This window comes from Pimephales promelas, chromosome 17 (assembly GCF_988280905.1).
Source record: "Pimephales promelas chromosome 17, fPimPro1.hap1.1, whole genome shotgun sequence".
Classification (NCBI taxonomy): Eukaryota; Metazoa; Chordata; class Actinopteri; order Cypriniformes; family Leuciscidae; genus Pimephales; species Pimephales promelas.
Window position 1 is genome coordinate 4,393,808 of NC_142785.1, and position 17,111 is coordinate 4,410,918.

At 38.3% G+C, this 17,111-nt stretch overlaps 1 protein-coding gene across 2 annotated transcripts; it reads left to right on the forward strand.

The window, feature by feature from the left end:
- The first annotated feature begins 1,733 nt into the window (after positions 1-1,733).
- On the forward strand, positions 1,734-15,953 carry LOC120468977 (paired box protein Pax-6). Of its 2 annotated transcripts, none has more exons than XM_089121794.1 (7): positions 1,734-1,847; positions 7,815-7,982; positions 8,094-8,176; positions 8,256-8,409; positions 9,303-9,373; positions 10,377-10,482; positions 14,733-15,953. In XM_089121794.1, the coding sequence occupies exons 1-7, from the start codon at positions 1,742-1,744 to the stop codon at positions 14,810-14,812; spliced, it is 768 nt and encodes a 255-aa protein (XP_088977920.1). In that variant the 5' UTR covers positions 1,734-1,741; the 3' UTR covers positions 14,813-15,953. The 2 variants fall into 2 exon arrangements, with proteins under 2 accessions (XP_088977920.1, XP_088977919.1); XM_089121793.1 differs by lacking the exon at positions 1,734-1,847 and adding an exon at positions 5,169-5,833 and having other exon boundaries at positions 7,824-7,982.
- Positions 15,954-17,111: the final 1,158 nt, after the last annotated feature.

A 17,111-nucleotide genomic window follows, 5' to 3' on the forward strand; every position in this document is an offset into this window, starting at 1 on the left:
GTTGTACTGTCAATCGCAAAGCTCTTTCCCACTTCATATGTTGTGTTTGTTTTTGCTAATTTAACATAGTACAGCTGCTCAGTCTTTTTGCCACTCACTGTAACTGTCTGCAGGCACTCCGGCCGACGGTGACGTCACGTGCTTAGTCACTCCCATAACTAACAAACAAAGAACTGAACAAACTGCATGGGGTGTAGTAGTCTATATACGATAAAGAGCATAGATCTATAAAGTACTAGAAACCCAGACTTGAGTAAAAGTACAAGTGCTCGATCAAAAAAGTGACTTGAGTAGAAGTTGAAGTGCTCTTTAAGCACCACACTTAAGTAGAAGTACTAAAGTATTCAACATTTTTTGTACTTAAGTATTGCAAGTAGTTTATTTTAAAATTCACTAAAAGTAAAAGTACAAGTATGTGTCATGTAATTATTAAAGAAAGCAGTCAAAAGTTTCAACTAGCAATCAAATAAGGTGCTTTGGTGGGATACAAATTTGCTTTGGCAGCCGCCAAAAAAAATGTCATTGCAGGACAACCCCTGCATTAGTTGTCAATGTGTGTGTCAATCAATACTATACCCTATAAAACTGGCGTGTGATTTAGGCAGCATGAAAGCCAACTTGCAACGAATGATTCGTAAAATTGTAACGAGTATAGCAGAAAATTAAAAAATATCGAAGTAAAAGTATTAAATTCATCGAAATGAAGTAAAAGTAGAAGTATGAGAAAAAACAATACTCTAGTAGAGTACAGATACATCATTTAGTACTACAGTACTTAAGTAGTTCTACTTCGTTACTTTACATCTTAAGAGGAACATAACAAGAATCAGGTGCTCAACATAACAAGTAATTATAGTAACGAACAGGCAACGGGAATGTATAGGGATTAAAGGAAATAGGAACAAAACAAAAACATAAAAACTAAAACACTTTACAATAATCTCCCATTATAGTTAACATTATAAAAGAGCTAACAATGAACAATGTGTTTTTACATCATTTATAAATTTTAGTTCATAAAACAGTGAATGTTCATGTTAGATCACAGCAGGGGCGTTTCTAGGTTTTAATAACATCAGGGGCTGGAGTAATGTATATTGCAGGCCTAAATGCAGAGGGCAGACTGGTTAAGAGAAAAACATCCCTGGCACTGTAACCAAACCAGCCCACATTACCACAGTCACGCACACTCAAATGTGAGGTAGTTAGGGCCAGAGGGGTTCGGGGAGAGACTCCCCCGAGAAAATTTGGCTTTCTGACATGTGTGCATTTTAATATTAATTCTGTATTGATTAATTCATGTTACCTCGACTGAAACCTTATTGTGAAGTGGTACTAAGCGTTAATATCACATTCCCATACAGTAAACATTACAAATGTTATAATATAATATAGAAATAATACAAACCGTCTGTGATTTTCAAATGGTGCCGTCAGATAAGTGTAATTACAGACAGTGAAGATGTATTATTTTTAATTCTCATAGCTTAATTTGTTTTCGAATGCACAAATCTGAACTGCACGCATATAGATAAATTAATACTCCTATACAGTGAAATATCAACTTCTTGACAGACTTTTTCTTTATATGTATAGAATGATGGTACTGTAATTCACTTTAATGTGTGTGAACGCATTTGATACTCTGTGTCTCCATTGTTCAGGGTCAAAGGAGATTGTAAATTAAGTCGAAACGGTCTCTTGTCTGTCTCTGTTCTGTGGCTGTAGTGGCAAGCGCAGGATGTTTGAGAGGTTAACCATGCTGAATCTCCAGAACACTTCCAACTGGAGTGGATCCAATGACTGGTACCATCAGCAGAGCAACGGCCCCAGCCAGCAGCACAGCACCGGTGAGAGAGAGTCTTAGACATATATATGCCTATACTATACATTAAAATGTGTGCGTACACTTGTTCGTGAGTAATTTAAACGTCTCAGGTTACGTATGTAACCCTGGTTCCCTGAGAGGGAATGAGAGTTGCGTTGTCAAACGCGATTTGAACGCTCTGCGTGATTGCGTCGTGAAGCGTCTGTACAATCAGTCCAATGAGAGAGTAGGACGTCAGGTGACGTAATCGACCAAGAAACTATAAAGCACCCTTGAGATCAGACCGCGACAGCTTCTGTGAAAGGCCTGAAGCAAGTCGATCAGGGCATGCAGGAAGTATGGCAGGCGAACGCAGCTCTCGTTCCCTCTCAGGGAACCAGGGTTACATACGTAACCTGAGACGTTCCCTTTCAAGGGAACTTCGAGCTGCGTTGTCAAACGCGATGGGAACCCCATACCCACAACGCCATGCTGAGAAATGCCCGTTCTGTGTGAAGTCCTTGCGCACACTAAGAAGCAAGCAACCTAGCCCCAGGAGTGGAGAGGCCAAGGTCATAAAATCTGACAAATGTATGCAGAGAGGACATCCTGCCGCATTACAAAAATCGAGAAGGGAAACACTCGGAATAAAGGCCGTAGAGGCCGCCATACTTCTAGTAGAATGGGCCCGAACAGCCATAGGTGAAAGCTGTTCAGCCGCTTCATAAGCTAATGATATAGCCTCGACTATCCATTTGCTCATAACCTGTTTAGATGCAGGGGACTCTTTCTTGAGTGACCCAAAGCAGACAAATAATTGTTCAAAGTTACGCCACAGGGCAGCTCTGTGAACGTAGGCATCTAATGCCCGAACTGGACATAACAGGTTCAGTCGTTCCTGATCTGGGGTATTAAAAGGTGGAGGATAAAAGGCCTGCAGCACTATAAGGCCCCCAAAAATTAACTGGGACCTAAGGAGTATAACCCAGTCTAGGGTTTAGAAATGCTTTCACCATACCCGGTGCAGATTCCAGGCATAAAGGAGCAACCGACAGGGCATGCAAATCTCCTTATCTCCGGTAAATGAAACCGCAAAGAGAAATGTTCTCAAAGTGAGGAATTTTTCTAAAACCTCTTCAATGGGCTCAAAGGGAGCCAAAGCCAGACCCTCAAGTACAATGGCCAAATCCCAAGCCGGTGCTCTAAGTGCAGTGCAGGTTTCAACCTCATGTAAAGGAACATAATAATAATATCAAATTGAGCTGAAGGTGGCAAATTCCTAATAATGTACGTATAAGATACCTAAAATAAGTTGCGCATAGCCTACAGCAAAGGTGTTTTAACAACAAAACACATCCACTTGCACATATTTGACAATCGGAATATCAGATCCTAATATAGCTAGCAAATTGTGAAATTCTGAATAAAAAAATAAATAAAAGCAGATCATCAGTCATTCAACTGTTGTGGCTGCGGTGTGACAACTGACAAGCAAGGACGCGTCTCCATGGGAACCATAAAATGATACTACGATCAATAACGGTCGCCTTGAAAAACTTTTAAACTTACCGGTACGCGTGAAAAGGTTAAGTAAGGTTTACATTTAAATGTCTTTGTTTTGTTTTGAGTGTATGGTCAATAAATAAAGGAATTAAAAAGATGGGCACAAAACCTGTTTGTCTCTATTCCCCACCAGTGTGCCGCGCCCACGCGCCGCACTTTGAGAAACAGCTAACTTAGCAATGGGGTACCTCAGTTTGGTCAGGATTTTTCCTTTTTTGGAGTCGACCAACAATTAAAAAATCGTTGTCTGGCTGCCTTTCAATGTCCTTTCCATCTTTCTATCTGTTAGCATGCAACTTCAGCTATTTCCTCAAACCATTCATCCCAGCGACTGCGCAACATAGTAAACAAACTTGGTAGAGAAAGCGGGTTGGGTAATACCAAGTCGGTGCGGTGGGCAGAGGGTACATTAAAATATGATACTATCTATCTTTTTTGGCAAAATGTATTTAATATTAATTCGGAATCTGAATGATTCGGAATCTATTCTAATCTGAATGATGTGATGATATTCGGGGGGTTATATTAGCTGGGTCTGATTATTGAGGGGGTCATAACCCCCTAACCCCCCCCCCGCAAATTACGCCCATGGCTGCGACCCTCCTCAGAGAGTCGCACCCCAGAGGTTGCCAAGGAGAAACGATTTCTCAAAATCGTCCCTGCCCCGGAAGAGCCCTCAGAAGCCTGATAGCCTCATTTTCTTGTCTAAGCTTTATTAGAGATGATGACAGTCCTCAGATCTGCCTATCTCTTCACTAGCTTAGTTCCTACGACCCTCCTCGGAGGACCGTTGGATAAAGCAGGCACCTCGGCGCCCTGAAACGGTGAACCGGCAGGGAAACCGAACTGACTGCTCTTTTTTAAGGCTCGTTTGGGGACACTGAGACCTTGGTGCCCTGAAACTCAGAGAAACTCACCCTCCTCAGAGAGTCGCACCCCAAAGGGCACTGAGGAGAAACGATTTCTCAAAACCGTCCCTACCCCAGAGGGGACCACCCTTAGAAGCCTGACCACCTCAGCGTCAGGGCTTCTCCTTTGTCCAAGCTTTTTTAGAGATAAAACAGTCCTCAGATCTTGCATTTCTCTAACTGGCTATAGACTGTTCTGTTTGCACCTTGTGCTGCGAGGAGCTTAATAGGCCGAGACTGCTCTCGTCCAGCAGTCTCAGGAACATTGGTGAGGAAGAAACCTCTGGAACACCGCTGAATGGATTATTTCATAGTTTTCTTGAAAGCGGAGCGTCCAGAAGAACAGACATATTTTTATTTTCCCATTATCTTTATATCGGAAAAAACATATATGTACATATAATTCTGTGGCCACCAGCGGGAACAACCGAACTGGCAGCGCTGCGACCCTTCTCAGAGAGTCGCTCCTCACACACATTCCATACCCACCAGGGCTGCCTAATAAAAATTTATTCATTATTTATGATGGCTGGTGGGTAACGTCGGGGTTAAAAACGATGACACCGACTCGGGAGAGAGAAAGCTTGCAAGCGTCTCGTAACCCGAGGCACTGAAATACCCAAACATTGCTATAATATGGGGATTAAACACATAAAATATAACCCTGACGAGGAGGCTGAGAAACAGAGTTTTCTAGTTTTTAAAATAAATTGAATCTTAAAAACTCTTATTTATTTTTCAATCTCATAATGTTCAGCTAGCCAGTACAATTTTAACTGGCAAAAGCATAAATAAAACCTTTTTATTCAGCAGATATGAGCTGACTTATTTATTCATTCATTTAAAAGTCAAAATGCCTTTCTCTTAACATTTTTATTTGTTTGTACTGTTTCTTTTTTTAAAAAAAAACACTAACGATACCAATTCCTCGGAACTGGAAATCGCAGTCCAGATCTGGCATGTGAAAGCTGAGATAGAGCTGAGCTCGTCCCAACCCTCGCTGTCAGATCCGTTTGCGAACCCCGAAATGCGAGTCGTCTCCGTGCCTCGGCAACAGAGAGACCCGCGCGGGGAACGCGAACCGAACCGTCCTCCTCGGAGAACGCCCGGCGGGAGCGGAGCGTCCTCGCGGACAGCTTCTCGCAATGCCCACAATCAGCTCCCTCGAGAACTGACTGCTGGCATGCTCCACTCGCAAACAAATAGCTGATGTGTGTCCCCACCCGTGATGTAACGAGGGCAGGGAACCACACAGCGTCTATAATCTTGCTTGCCATATATAGATAGTGATATATATTTCTTTTCTTGGCTTTGACAAACAACAATAAATAGACAAGGACAGAGTACAGATATCGCTTGCTGAAGGCTACAGAAGCTGTCGCGGTCTGATCTCAAGGGTGCTTTATAGTTTCCTGGTCGATGACGTCACCTGACGTCCTACTCTCTCATTGGACTGATTGTACAGACGCTTTACGACGCAATCACGCAGAGCGTTCCCATCGCGTTTGACAACGCAGCTCGAAGTTCCCTTGAAAGGGAACCAACCTTTCAGAATGTAAGATTATTTATTGGTATAAGTACTTTTAGCTCCATAAATCCCATACTTCTGCTATTTCATGGTTTAGTTTTAATGTTATTGTAAAATGTCAGATCAAGTCACATTTATTTATATATATATATATATATATATTTATATATATCACATTTATTTATATATTTATTTATATATAATAGTGCTTTATATAATCATGTACCTGTGGTGACGATATAACCTTCTGTGGTAAATACAATTTTTTTTCTATAACAAAAGTTCCACACACACACACACCGTTTTTGAAAATGTATGTTTCTAAAAAGTAACTAGATAAGACAGTTTGGGGTGTGTAGTTTACAGTGTGGAAAAAATTTATTATACTCATAAATTGAAGAACCCCATTATAAAACCCTTGAGGGAACCAGGGGTGAATAAGTCTTCCGGTTTTTGACGTCATCCCTGCACAACATTGTTTCAAAGCAGCTTCACTTTAATAAAAAAGAAAATATCAGTGTTAATGTTGCAAAATGTGTCAATTATGAAACAAATTCAACTTAATCTGTAAAGCAGAAGAAGACAATAGAGTTGTTGTTCAGCTCAGGTCAGTTCAAATATCAGTGTCAACGTTGCAAAGTTACTGTCATTATCCAGATCCTCAGCTAATGAAATATATTCTAAAAACATTTAGCTACAGTTCCCATGAAATTATGAAAATATTATGTTCAAAATATCAATTTTCAAAATGTTTTTTTTTTCTTGGTGATTTGAATGTTTAGGTCATAATCATTTTATCATAATGGAAATGTTACTTTTGAACGTTCTCCGAACATTCTAAAACCAATAATATTGAAATATTGTAAATATTTAATTCAACGAATGATTGATTTAATTCAACGAATAATATTTAATTCAACGAATAGGCCAACCTGATCTCACGGGAATTTGTACGAATTTTACGAAGTGGCTAATTTGTAACAATTCGTACGACCTCACTCGCACGAATTAGTACGATTTTGCTAAATCGTACATATTTTACGAATTAGCCAATAGTACAAATTCGTACGAGTGAGGTCGTATGAATTAATACGAATTAGCCACTTTTGAATCACTCGTACGACGGCCTATTGTTTTTGATCCAACATTTTGAGAATAATATTAAAATGACTTTGAATGAACATTCTGTTATTATTACTCGAGGAAAATTCCCTCATAACTTTGAGAGAAACTTGCCACAACGTTAGCTAAAGTTCTGAGATCGTTCCCTGTTGGCTGGGTCAAATCTGTTCACATTTTCGTCTCATCCAATAGTGTGAGTGCAGTTAAATTGCTTAATATTATCTGTCTTTTAACTAAGAACAAATGAATATTCTTAAGAATTTACAAAACCACACATTCAGCATGTCCTCACTCGTACGAATTAGTACGATTTTGCTAAATCGTACATATTTTACGAATTAGCCAATTCGTATGAATTCGTACGAATGACCTACCCCTGACTCCGCCCCTAAACATAACCGTCACGTGGGTTTAGACAAATCGTACGAATTTGTACGAGTGAGGTCGTATGAATTCGTACGAATTAGCCACTTTTGAATCACTCGTACGAATTCATACGAATTGGTCGTGAGATAGCGTAGGATCTTTTCTAAACATTGATGTATTTCTGTTATACCAGCGCAGTCTCATCCCAAGACTCATATAACTGACGTCTTGGGATGTCTTTTGACCATACGCCAACATCTGCCTTTTTAGGGTACCCTTAAACGTCGGTTAGATGACGTTATCGGATCCTAACCCTACCCCAGACCTAAACCTACCCCGTCACCTAACCGACATTAAAGGTAAAGCGTCAGTTGTATGACGGTCCGGGATCGTCAACTAATTGACGTTTAAGGGTATCCTAAAAAGGCGGATGTTGACGTATGGTCAAAAGACGTCCCAAGACGTCAGACTTGGGATGAGACTGTGTTAGTTATACATTCTCGATCGGTAAACGTCAATTCGGTTTCAGATGACTGCCTGGTGGACGTGGATGGGAGGATGGCAGGAAGAGGAGGACATGTAGAAAGAGTTGAAGGAGAAGAGGCTCAACTGAGGCTGCAGTTAAAAAGGAAACTCCAGCGCAACAGAACCAGCTTCACAACCGAGCAGATCGAGGCCTTGGAGAAGGGTAAGCACATGGACAATAAAAGCTTCAAAAAGTGTTGGCAAGCGGTCACAGTGTGACATTTATTGTATAGAAAGATTTAAGTGCACTTAACTACTAAACGTTATCTAACAGAGTTTGAGAGAACACATTATCCGGATGTTTTCGGACGAGAGCGACTTGCAAACAAAATCGACCTTCCAGAGGCGCGGATACAAGTAAGTTATTGTCCCGAAATAGAATTATATACTGCAATAGATCAGTTCATGTATTCTTTCTCTGGACCTTGATTGACAGGTGTGGTTTTCAAATCGAAGAGCCAAATGGAGGCGCGAGGAGAAGCTGCGAAACCAGAGGCGGTCTGGAGGCGGGACGTCCTGTGCTCAAACACACGCTCCACTGAACACATCCTTTAATTCAGCCGTATATCATCATCCGCACAGCACAGCAGGTGACGACCGACATTTACATTAGCATGCTGTACCTGCCGCTTAGAATATGATCCCCCACAGAATGAGAACATGGATCCATCATGCCTTGTTACCACTGTGCAGGCTGGTGGTGTAATGGTGTGGGGGATGTTTTCTTGGCAAACTTTAGACCCCTTAGTGCCAATTGGACATCGTTTAAATGCCACGGGCTACCTGAGCATTGTTTCTGACCATGCCCATCCCTTTATGGCCACCATGTCCCCATCCTCTGATGGCTACTTCCAGCAGGATAATGCACCATGTCTTGAATCATTTCAAATTGGTTTCTTGAACATGACAATGAGTTGACTGTACTAAAATGGCCCCCACAGTCACCAGATCTCAACCCAATAGAGCATCTTTGGGATGTGGTGGAATGAATGGATGTGCATCCCACAAATCTCCATCAACTGCAAGATGCTATCCTATCAATATGGGCCAACATTTCTAAAGAATGCTTTCAGCACCTTGTTGAATCAGTGCCACGTAGAATTAAGGCGGTTCTGAAGGTGAAAGAGGTCAAACACAGTATTAGTATGGTGTTCCTAATAATCCTTTAGCTGAACACAAAGGAAGATATTTGGAAGAATGTTTTAATCAAACAGATCTCATTCCCCATTGACTACCATAGGAAAAAATACATACTATGGTAGTCAATGGGGAATGAGATTTGATTAAAACATTCTTCCATTCTTCCTCAATATCTTCCTTTGTGTTCAGCAGAACAAATAAAAACATAGAGGTTTGGAACAACATGAGAGTGAGTAAATACTGACAGAATTTTCATTTTTGGGTGAACTAACCCTTTAAAATGGCTTGCCAAATGGATCTAAAAATATAATGTGTTTCTTTCATCTTCTTTACGTGTGTTTAGCATCCATGATCAGCCAGAGTGACGCAGCTCTCTCCAGTTATAACTCTCTCTCAGTCTATACTGGGCTCCAGGTGAGATTCACATGAGATTCATATTTATATTTAGCAAACCAATGCCAGTTTATGCTGTGTATGTACTTCTGTAGTGTTATGTGTTAGTGCCCTCTTGTGGTGACACTGGTTATCAGTGAACACTAAATAATCTCTAACCTTGACTGAATATGCACTGCCTGCTATTCTCTAAAACATGGCAACATTTTAGGCTTTATTCAATGATTAATGTTTCAAAGGGTACATGACATTGAGTTATTTTTTATAAACAACATTGTTAATTTACATTTTTCTTTCAATATCGCATAAAATGTAACTATTATTAATCCGATCAAATAATGAGTAAAGAAAAAGATGAACCCCCCCCCCCCCCCCCCTTTGACCATAGATCTGAAGTTAGATTATTGTAATGCACAAATTATTTGGAAAACAAACCTAGATTCATCTTTAAAAAAAAAAAAAAAAAAAACACTCACCGTATTATTGCCGAAGGGAAAGAAATTCAAAATAATTTGGACTATAAAACTGCTAGAAAGTCAAAGCCACATGTCTATGGAGTCTATTCCGAATTTGAAGTTGATATAAAAATAAATTGAGCCTGCTAAATGGGTTTAAAGTAGACTGTTTCCATAACACAATGGCCATTTTTGAGTGAAATTGGAGATTTCGAATGACGCCACCACATTTATGATTATTACTAAAATATGATAGGGAAGAAAGGCAATAAAAAAGCATGCTAAGAGTCCCGCTATATACTATTGGGACACTAACAGTTAACAGGATTAATCTCACTGGAAATGGATAGCAGGGTCGAGTCAGTGTGGGACATGCAGTTCTTATTTTTGTATAATTTGGCAAATATAGTCGTACAGTGATATATTATAGTGTGTATAATCTGTGCAGAGTATATACTGCAAAAATACTATGAGTACTGCTTCTGTTCTTCGAAACATTTTAACACTATTGTAAATCTGTGTGTGTGTGTTTTACTGTTGTTGTCTCTCTACTGGTGTTCTGTGTGCAGTCTGCTCCTTCTCCATCTTCCTCCTCGTACTCCTGTATGCTGTCTGCGTCTCCGTCATACTCCTCTCCTCACCTGACAGCGCCTCCTTCAGGCAACACCAGCACAGGTCAGTCTGACAGCTAATCCAACACAGTTTACATTTATTTGCATTCTTTATTTACTTATTGTAAATATACTTATTTCTTATTTTTACATATTATTTTTTTACTTTATAGTCTGTCTGTATACTCGATTCTGATTGGTTGGAAGGTGTGCTATAATAAAACCGTTTAATGCACAGGAAGTTCCGGTCAGTTTACACACAAACATTCAGGATCTCAGAAATGTATCAAAGCTGCCCCACAACTTTTATTAATAAAATAGCTTTACTTGTGAAGCGCTACATTGTATTTCTCAGCAACGAGGAAGTTTCATCACTGATTTTGAAGTAATTCAAGCTATTTGAAGCTATAATTTATTAACTCACATAAACTACTTTATCTCTGTGTCTGATTCAAAGTGGACAGAATGCTTGACCTCACAACAAGCCTAACTGATGAAAATAACTACATTTTTATCCTTCCTGTCAATCAATAACAGCTGTCAATGCTGGCAAATGACCAGGTACAAGTGGGATAATCCATGGATTCAATTGAATAATAAAGAAGTTGAATCAATAGAAATATTTAAATAAATTATTAAGGAATAATATTAAGACTTTTTCATTGTCATTCCAAAAAATGGTACATGAGCTGGAACGAAATTAGGGACTGAGGTCTGGTTAAAACCACTCACATAAAACCACAATCATCATACACACCCATACTGTTTATACAAACTAAAAACCCTGAAACAATAGCAGCATAGGAATAAAATGCAGTAAGGGTTAGGTTATTAAATACATTATCAATGTTAATAAAACAGAATCTTATTAATTATTAAAACACCAAACAAATAAAATTAAGAGTTAACAACAGATTTTTTACTATACTATGCTTGTCCACAGGGGCGTAGCACCAAATTCTGGGCCCTGTACACTCTCAATGTCAATGGGCCCCATACACATGGCATTGTACGATGCGGGTTAGCAAAGTGAAAATTCAATTTTGAATGAAATGTATTTTTTTAATTATTTGAATATAAACAAATATAAACAGTGTTTAAATAATAAAATCAGATTATAGTAATGACTGGTTCTTTCATTCACCACCTGAATTGATGCATTTGGCCTAGGCCTACTTGTGCTCAAATACCTTTAAACCTTAGGCTACATCGGTTTTGTGTACTAACATTTTGATCCATGATACTGATGCAAGTTTTAAATGAAAAACATTTATTTTTAAATAGGAGAACACAAGAACACGAGAGACAACTGTACCATCAGAAACCAGGTTAAACTGATGCTACCAACTTTCTCAGTTGGTCGCATCAGCATTTGATTTCGTCGCGGTTATTTTTTATTTTTTTTGCTACATGCCATGGGATTAATCAATGCATGCCGATGAATAGTGGTTTTAATGGACCTAAGCCAGCAAAGGCTTACCATAAATACCTGTAATATATTAATCATCATTGCCAAATTTCAGGATTTTCATGGATTTTGGACAGTAATTTTAATCTGTAATTTAAAGAATTTTACATTTGAATTACATTCAATCTATCTATTTACATTTGAATCATAATCTTCTGTGTCTGTCATTTTTCTATTAGCATCATATTTCTATCTTTTAAAAATCATTAAACATTCAAATGTACATACATTTTAAAAGATTAGAGTATTACAACAAGCTAAAACAGATTTTTCGTTATCAAATTTTATAAGTTAGTTCAAAAATCAGAAATCTCACACTCCTTACCTCCTGCATTTTGTAATAATTTGTTTCCTGAGACATTTTCATTTTTATATTTTTATTCATGAATTCGTAATTGGCGTGTTCCACCATCAGTGTGCAATGCGCGCGTGACGTCTATGTGTCTTGCGGAAGAACACTGTTGCCGGAGCTACTTCTCTCCATTAATGTCTATGGCGAGTCACGCAGTCACTGGGCAACTTCGCATCCGAGTCAACCCCGGGAATCCGGGATAAAAAAATAGTCCGAATATAAACACTTATAACAGGCGTAGTGTAGTGATTCAGGATAAGTCAAAAACACGGTTTGGAAAATGGATTCATGATGTAGCCTACTCGTTCGTTTTGAACATAAGTTACGGACTGCAGTCTGCAGCAGCTGATACAACGGTCGGTGTTCTTTTGCGCGAGCGTCCACTCGTAAATATGCGACGCGACCACATCACATACAATTTTAACTCGCACAATCAAATTCTCAAAAAAATGGTCGCATATGAGACCAATTTGGTCGCAGTCTGGAACCCTGCATTAGCAGCAGCTGTCTGGAGTTGACTAAGTTACGTTAACTTTAATTGGATGTAACGTTAGGTGCATATAGCAAACTCAGTTCACCTTTTGGGAAGAAAGCAGTCATCAGCTGCTTCCCCGCATTCTGCCTCCTATCTTTTTCTTTCATCTCTTTTTTTTAAAGCCCGATTTGGGCTTTTTGCACAGCATGATCAGATCAGGCTCCCGTTACAGGCTCTAGACTCACTGCGTTATTACTTGTTTGCCGCCCGCTGCGTCTATGGGCGGTCGACGCGTTGCGGACTAAACCATTTGGAAGGGGGTCCAGAGTGTCTAGCACTGAGTTCATTTTGGTCAATATTTTTTTAAAAATTATTATTAATGACATCAATTGGAGGGCCCAATTAATTCTAATTAGGTTTAAAAAAATGGGATTTCAAAGGGCCCTCTCCCTAGACGGGGCCCTGGGTAGTCAGGTCCACTTTTCCCCCCACTACCACGCCCCTGCTTGTCCATACTGCCCTACAAAGGCAAAGAGTACAGTAACTATGCAAACAAGGAAACTGAGAAAAAGGCCTTTAAAGTTTTTATACCAGCCAGTCAAATATGTTATGGGTAGATTAGTGGTAATGCACGAAACTCCGAAATGGGACATAATTTAACCCAGATATTTTTTCACAAGACAGAACACATGTCATAAAAGCCCATTACAAGTCTTAACTCATTTTTGACCAAATGTGTAGTTACTGCACTTTGCCTTTGTAGGGCAGCATAGTTCTGATGTGAAAAACACAAACTAGACAAACAGCAGAAAGACCAAAGTAATGGATTTTGATTGTCCACTATTGTTGAGTGACGTGCCGACAACCGAAACGCTGCTGAAACTGAACATTAAATGGCACGAGCTTGAGCTTAAATGAAAAAGCTTTAAAAACATAATTTTAAAAAATGTAATTAATATACATGCACTACCGGTCAAAAGTTTTAGATCAGTAAGATTTTTTATGTTTTTAAACGAAGTCTCTTCTGCTCACCAAGGCTGCTTTATTTGATGAATATTGTGAAATATTATGACAATTTGTAATGACTGCTTTCTATTTTAATATATTTTAAAATGTAATTTGAAAGCTGAATTTTCAACATCATTACTGCTGCTGATTACACATCAGTTTTCAGTGTCACATGATCTTTCAGAAATCATTCTAATATGCTGGTTTTATGCTCAAAAAACATAAATTATTATTTTCAATGTTGAAAACAGTCGTGTACCATTTCCCCCAAAAAATTCTATGATGAATAGAAAGTTCAAAAGAACGGCATTTATTTAAAATATAATTTTTTCTAACATTATAAATGTCTTTACTGCAACTTTTGATCAATTTAACTCCTCCTTGATGAATAAAAGTATTTTCTAATTTCTTTCCCCCAAAAATAAAAAATAAATTCTTACTGACCCCAAACTTTTGAATGATAGTGATTAATGTTACAAAAGCTTTCCATTTCAGATCAATTCTGTTCTTTTGAACTTTCTATTCATCAAAGAATCCTGAAATAAAAATGTAAAAAACTGTTTTCAACATGGATAATAATCATAAATGTTTGTTGAGTATCATATTATAATAATTTCTGTAGGATCATGTGACACTGAAGACTGGATGCTGTAAATTCAGCTTTGATCACAGGAATAAATTACACTTCACTATATATTCACATAGAAAACCACTGTTTTAAATTGTAATAATATTTCACAATATTACTGTTTTTTTTTTGTATTTTTAAACAAATAATTTCAGCCTTGGTGAGCAGAAGAGACTTCTTTTAAAAACAGAAAAAATCTTACCGATCTAAAACTTTTGACCGGTAATGTATATATAGTTCATAATTTATTTATTTATTGATTTCATTCTTAGTAATTTGGCCTTCCATAATTATTTACGAATTACTCACTTATTTTATATTTATTTATTTACTTACTCCTTATTGATATCACTGTTTGAACACATTACATTTTCCTGCTTTAGGTCTGATTTCTCCAGGGGTTTCTGTACCGGTCCAGGTTCCAGGAAATGACCCAAACATGTACTGGGCCAGACTGCAGTAAGATTACGGGAGGAAGATCTTGCTTTAGAATATCAAATATTAATGTTTACAAAAGATTTTAGAACAAATTGTTTTCCACTCAAAGGAGAGCGATCCTCTAATGGTTGGACCTAAAAAACAAAACTCCTTATTTTAGCCATTCTTTTTCTAGATCTAATGACAGTGTGTCATATTTGTTTCCATTCAATTTCAGACAATCAGGAATGTATATGAATTATATCATGATGCATTGTGCAAGACTGAAGTGTTGTTTTTAGAATTGGTGACTCAGTTCCTGCATTTAAGCAACTTCTCTGAACTGAGTTTTGTTATTATAACTCATGTAACAACATGATTCTGGTTTCAATTTCTTTTATGATAAGCCCTAATTTCTCCACAGTTATCTCAGTCCTTGTAGTCAAATTTTTGTTGGGATCATTTTCATGATATGGTAACACTCAGTAAGCTTGTGACAATCAAGGCAGGGACTGACAATCATGTGATTTGCACTCAAGACCAATGAACAAATCAATTATTAAAAAGCCGTCAGCAAAGCAAGGGTTTAGTATGCAACGTTTTTTGCCAACACAATCTCGAGTGTAAAGCTCATCTGCAAATCCAAAGTGTTGTTGTTTAAATTCAGTAGAGTTGTGATCAGTTTCTCTTGTTCTTTACTTCTTTGTTCAAATTTATATTGTCATACAGTATATTTATAAGTATGTTTGAATATTGGGAGACTATGTCTGTACTTAAACTATTGTGTGTGTATGTGTGTGTGTGAGAGAGAGAGTGAGAGAAAAAGAAATGAAATATTTACAGTGTACAAATTAAGTCTGAGCACTAGTGAAATAGCAACTGTCTTCATTTCACACACAAACGCGCACACTCACACTTTGCTTACAAAATACAATTCCATGAAGAGTTGAACTGAAAAATGAACAAAAAATGAACGTCTTTGTACTGTAAGTATGTCTACTTTTTGCTTTAATGTCAACAGCATATTCTTTAAAAAAAATGTTTTATATAAATGTTAAAGTCGTAAAACATTCTGTTTATTTCGAAAACCTAAAATATTGTTTACTTCTAGAAAAATCCCAGGTTGTGGATGTTCACTCGCTCCAGTCAATCCATTTCATGCATTAAACCCTTTAATAAAACATTTATCTGGCAATCATGTCGCCTACTGTGATTTGTAATTGTCTGAAATGAAAGGCCTTAATTATTTTAGTTCACTTAACCAAAAAACGTATATTTTTCTTCATATTTTGTTCTCTGTACTAACAGTCTCATCTCAAGAAGTCATATAACTGACGCCTTGGGATGTCTTTTAACCATTCAGTACGTCAATATCCGCCTTTTTAGGGCCCCCTTAAACGTCGGTAGATGACGATCCCGGGCCGTCATACAACTAACGCTTTAGCTTTAATGTCAGTAAGGTGACGGGGTAGGTTTAGGTATGGGGTAGAGTTAGGATCCGATAACGTCATCTGCCGACGTTTAAGGGGGCCCTAAAAAGGCGGATATTGACGTATGGTCAAAAGACGTCCCAAGATGTCAGTTATATGACGACTTGGGATGGCTAAACATGGGACTGCGCTGTCTGTACATTCACATCAATGGTTTCACTTCCATGGGGGACATTTTGATTGCAAAACACCAATCATGTGAATATTTGTATCTGTCGACGCATGTCCCTTTTTACTTCATGTCCGATTGTTAAAGTTCTCAGTCTGAAACAAAGCCACTTGATGAGTCACTATATCACCCTAATCGCTTTAAATAGCTAACGAGAAGCAGAAATTAACCCAGATTGTCTGCCTCTCTCCCTGTCTCTCTCTCTCGCGCGTGTCATGTAGCACTAATAGCACTTATAGCAGATGCACTCTCAGTAGCAGGGGGTTGGGGAAGATGCGAGAGAAGTACAGCTGATGGTTTGCAGGCACTTTCAAACAACAGGAAATGAGCATTCTGGAGCTCACAGATATGATCATGCTTGTTTTATATTGTCTGGTGTGTTAATAACTTTGTTATTGAGTATGATCCAGACAGCAAACTGACATTGAATCAACGTGGACACGACGTCTCTCATGACATCGAAACAACGTTGATCTGGCATTGTTTCGCTCATCGAATTAACGTTGAATCAACGTCAGACGCGGCATTCTTCAAAGCTAAATGAAAATCGAAAATTGGTTTGCTTTCATAACGTTGAAACAACGTTGATTTCAAGTTGATTTTCCGTTAGTTTTGAAAGAATGACGCGTGTGACGTTGGTTCAACGTTAATTCGATGAGCAAAACAATGTCAGATCGACGTTGTTT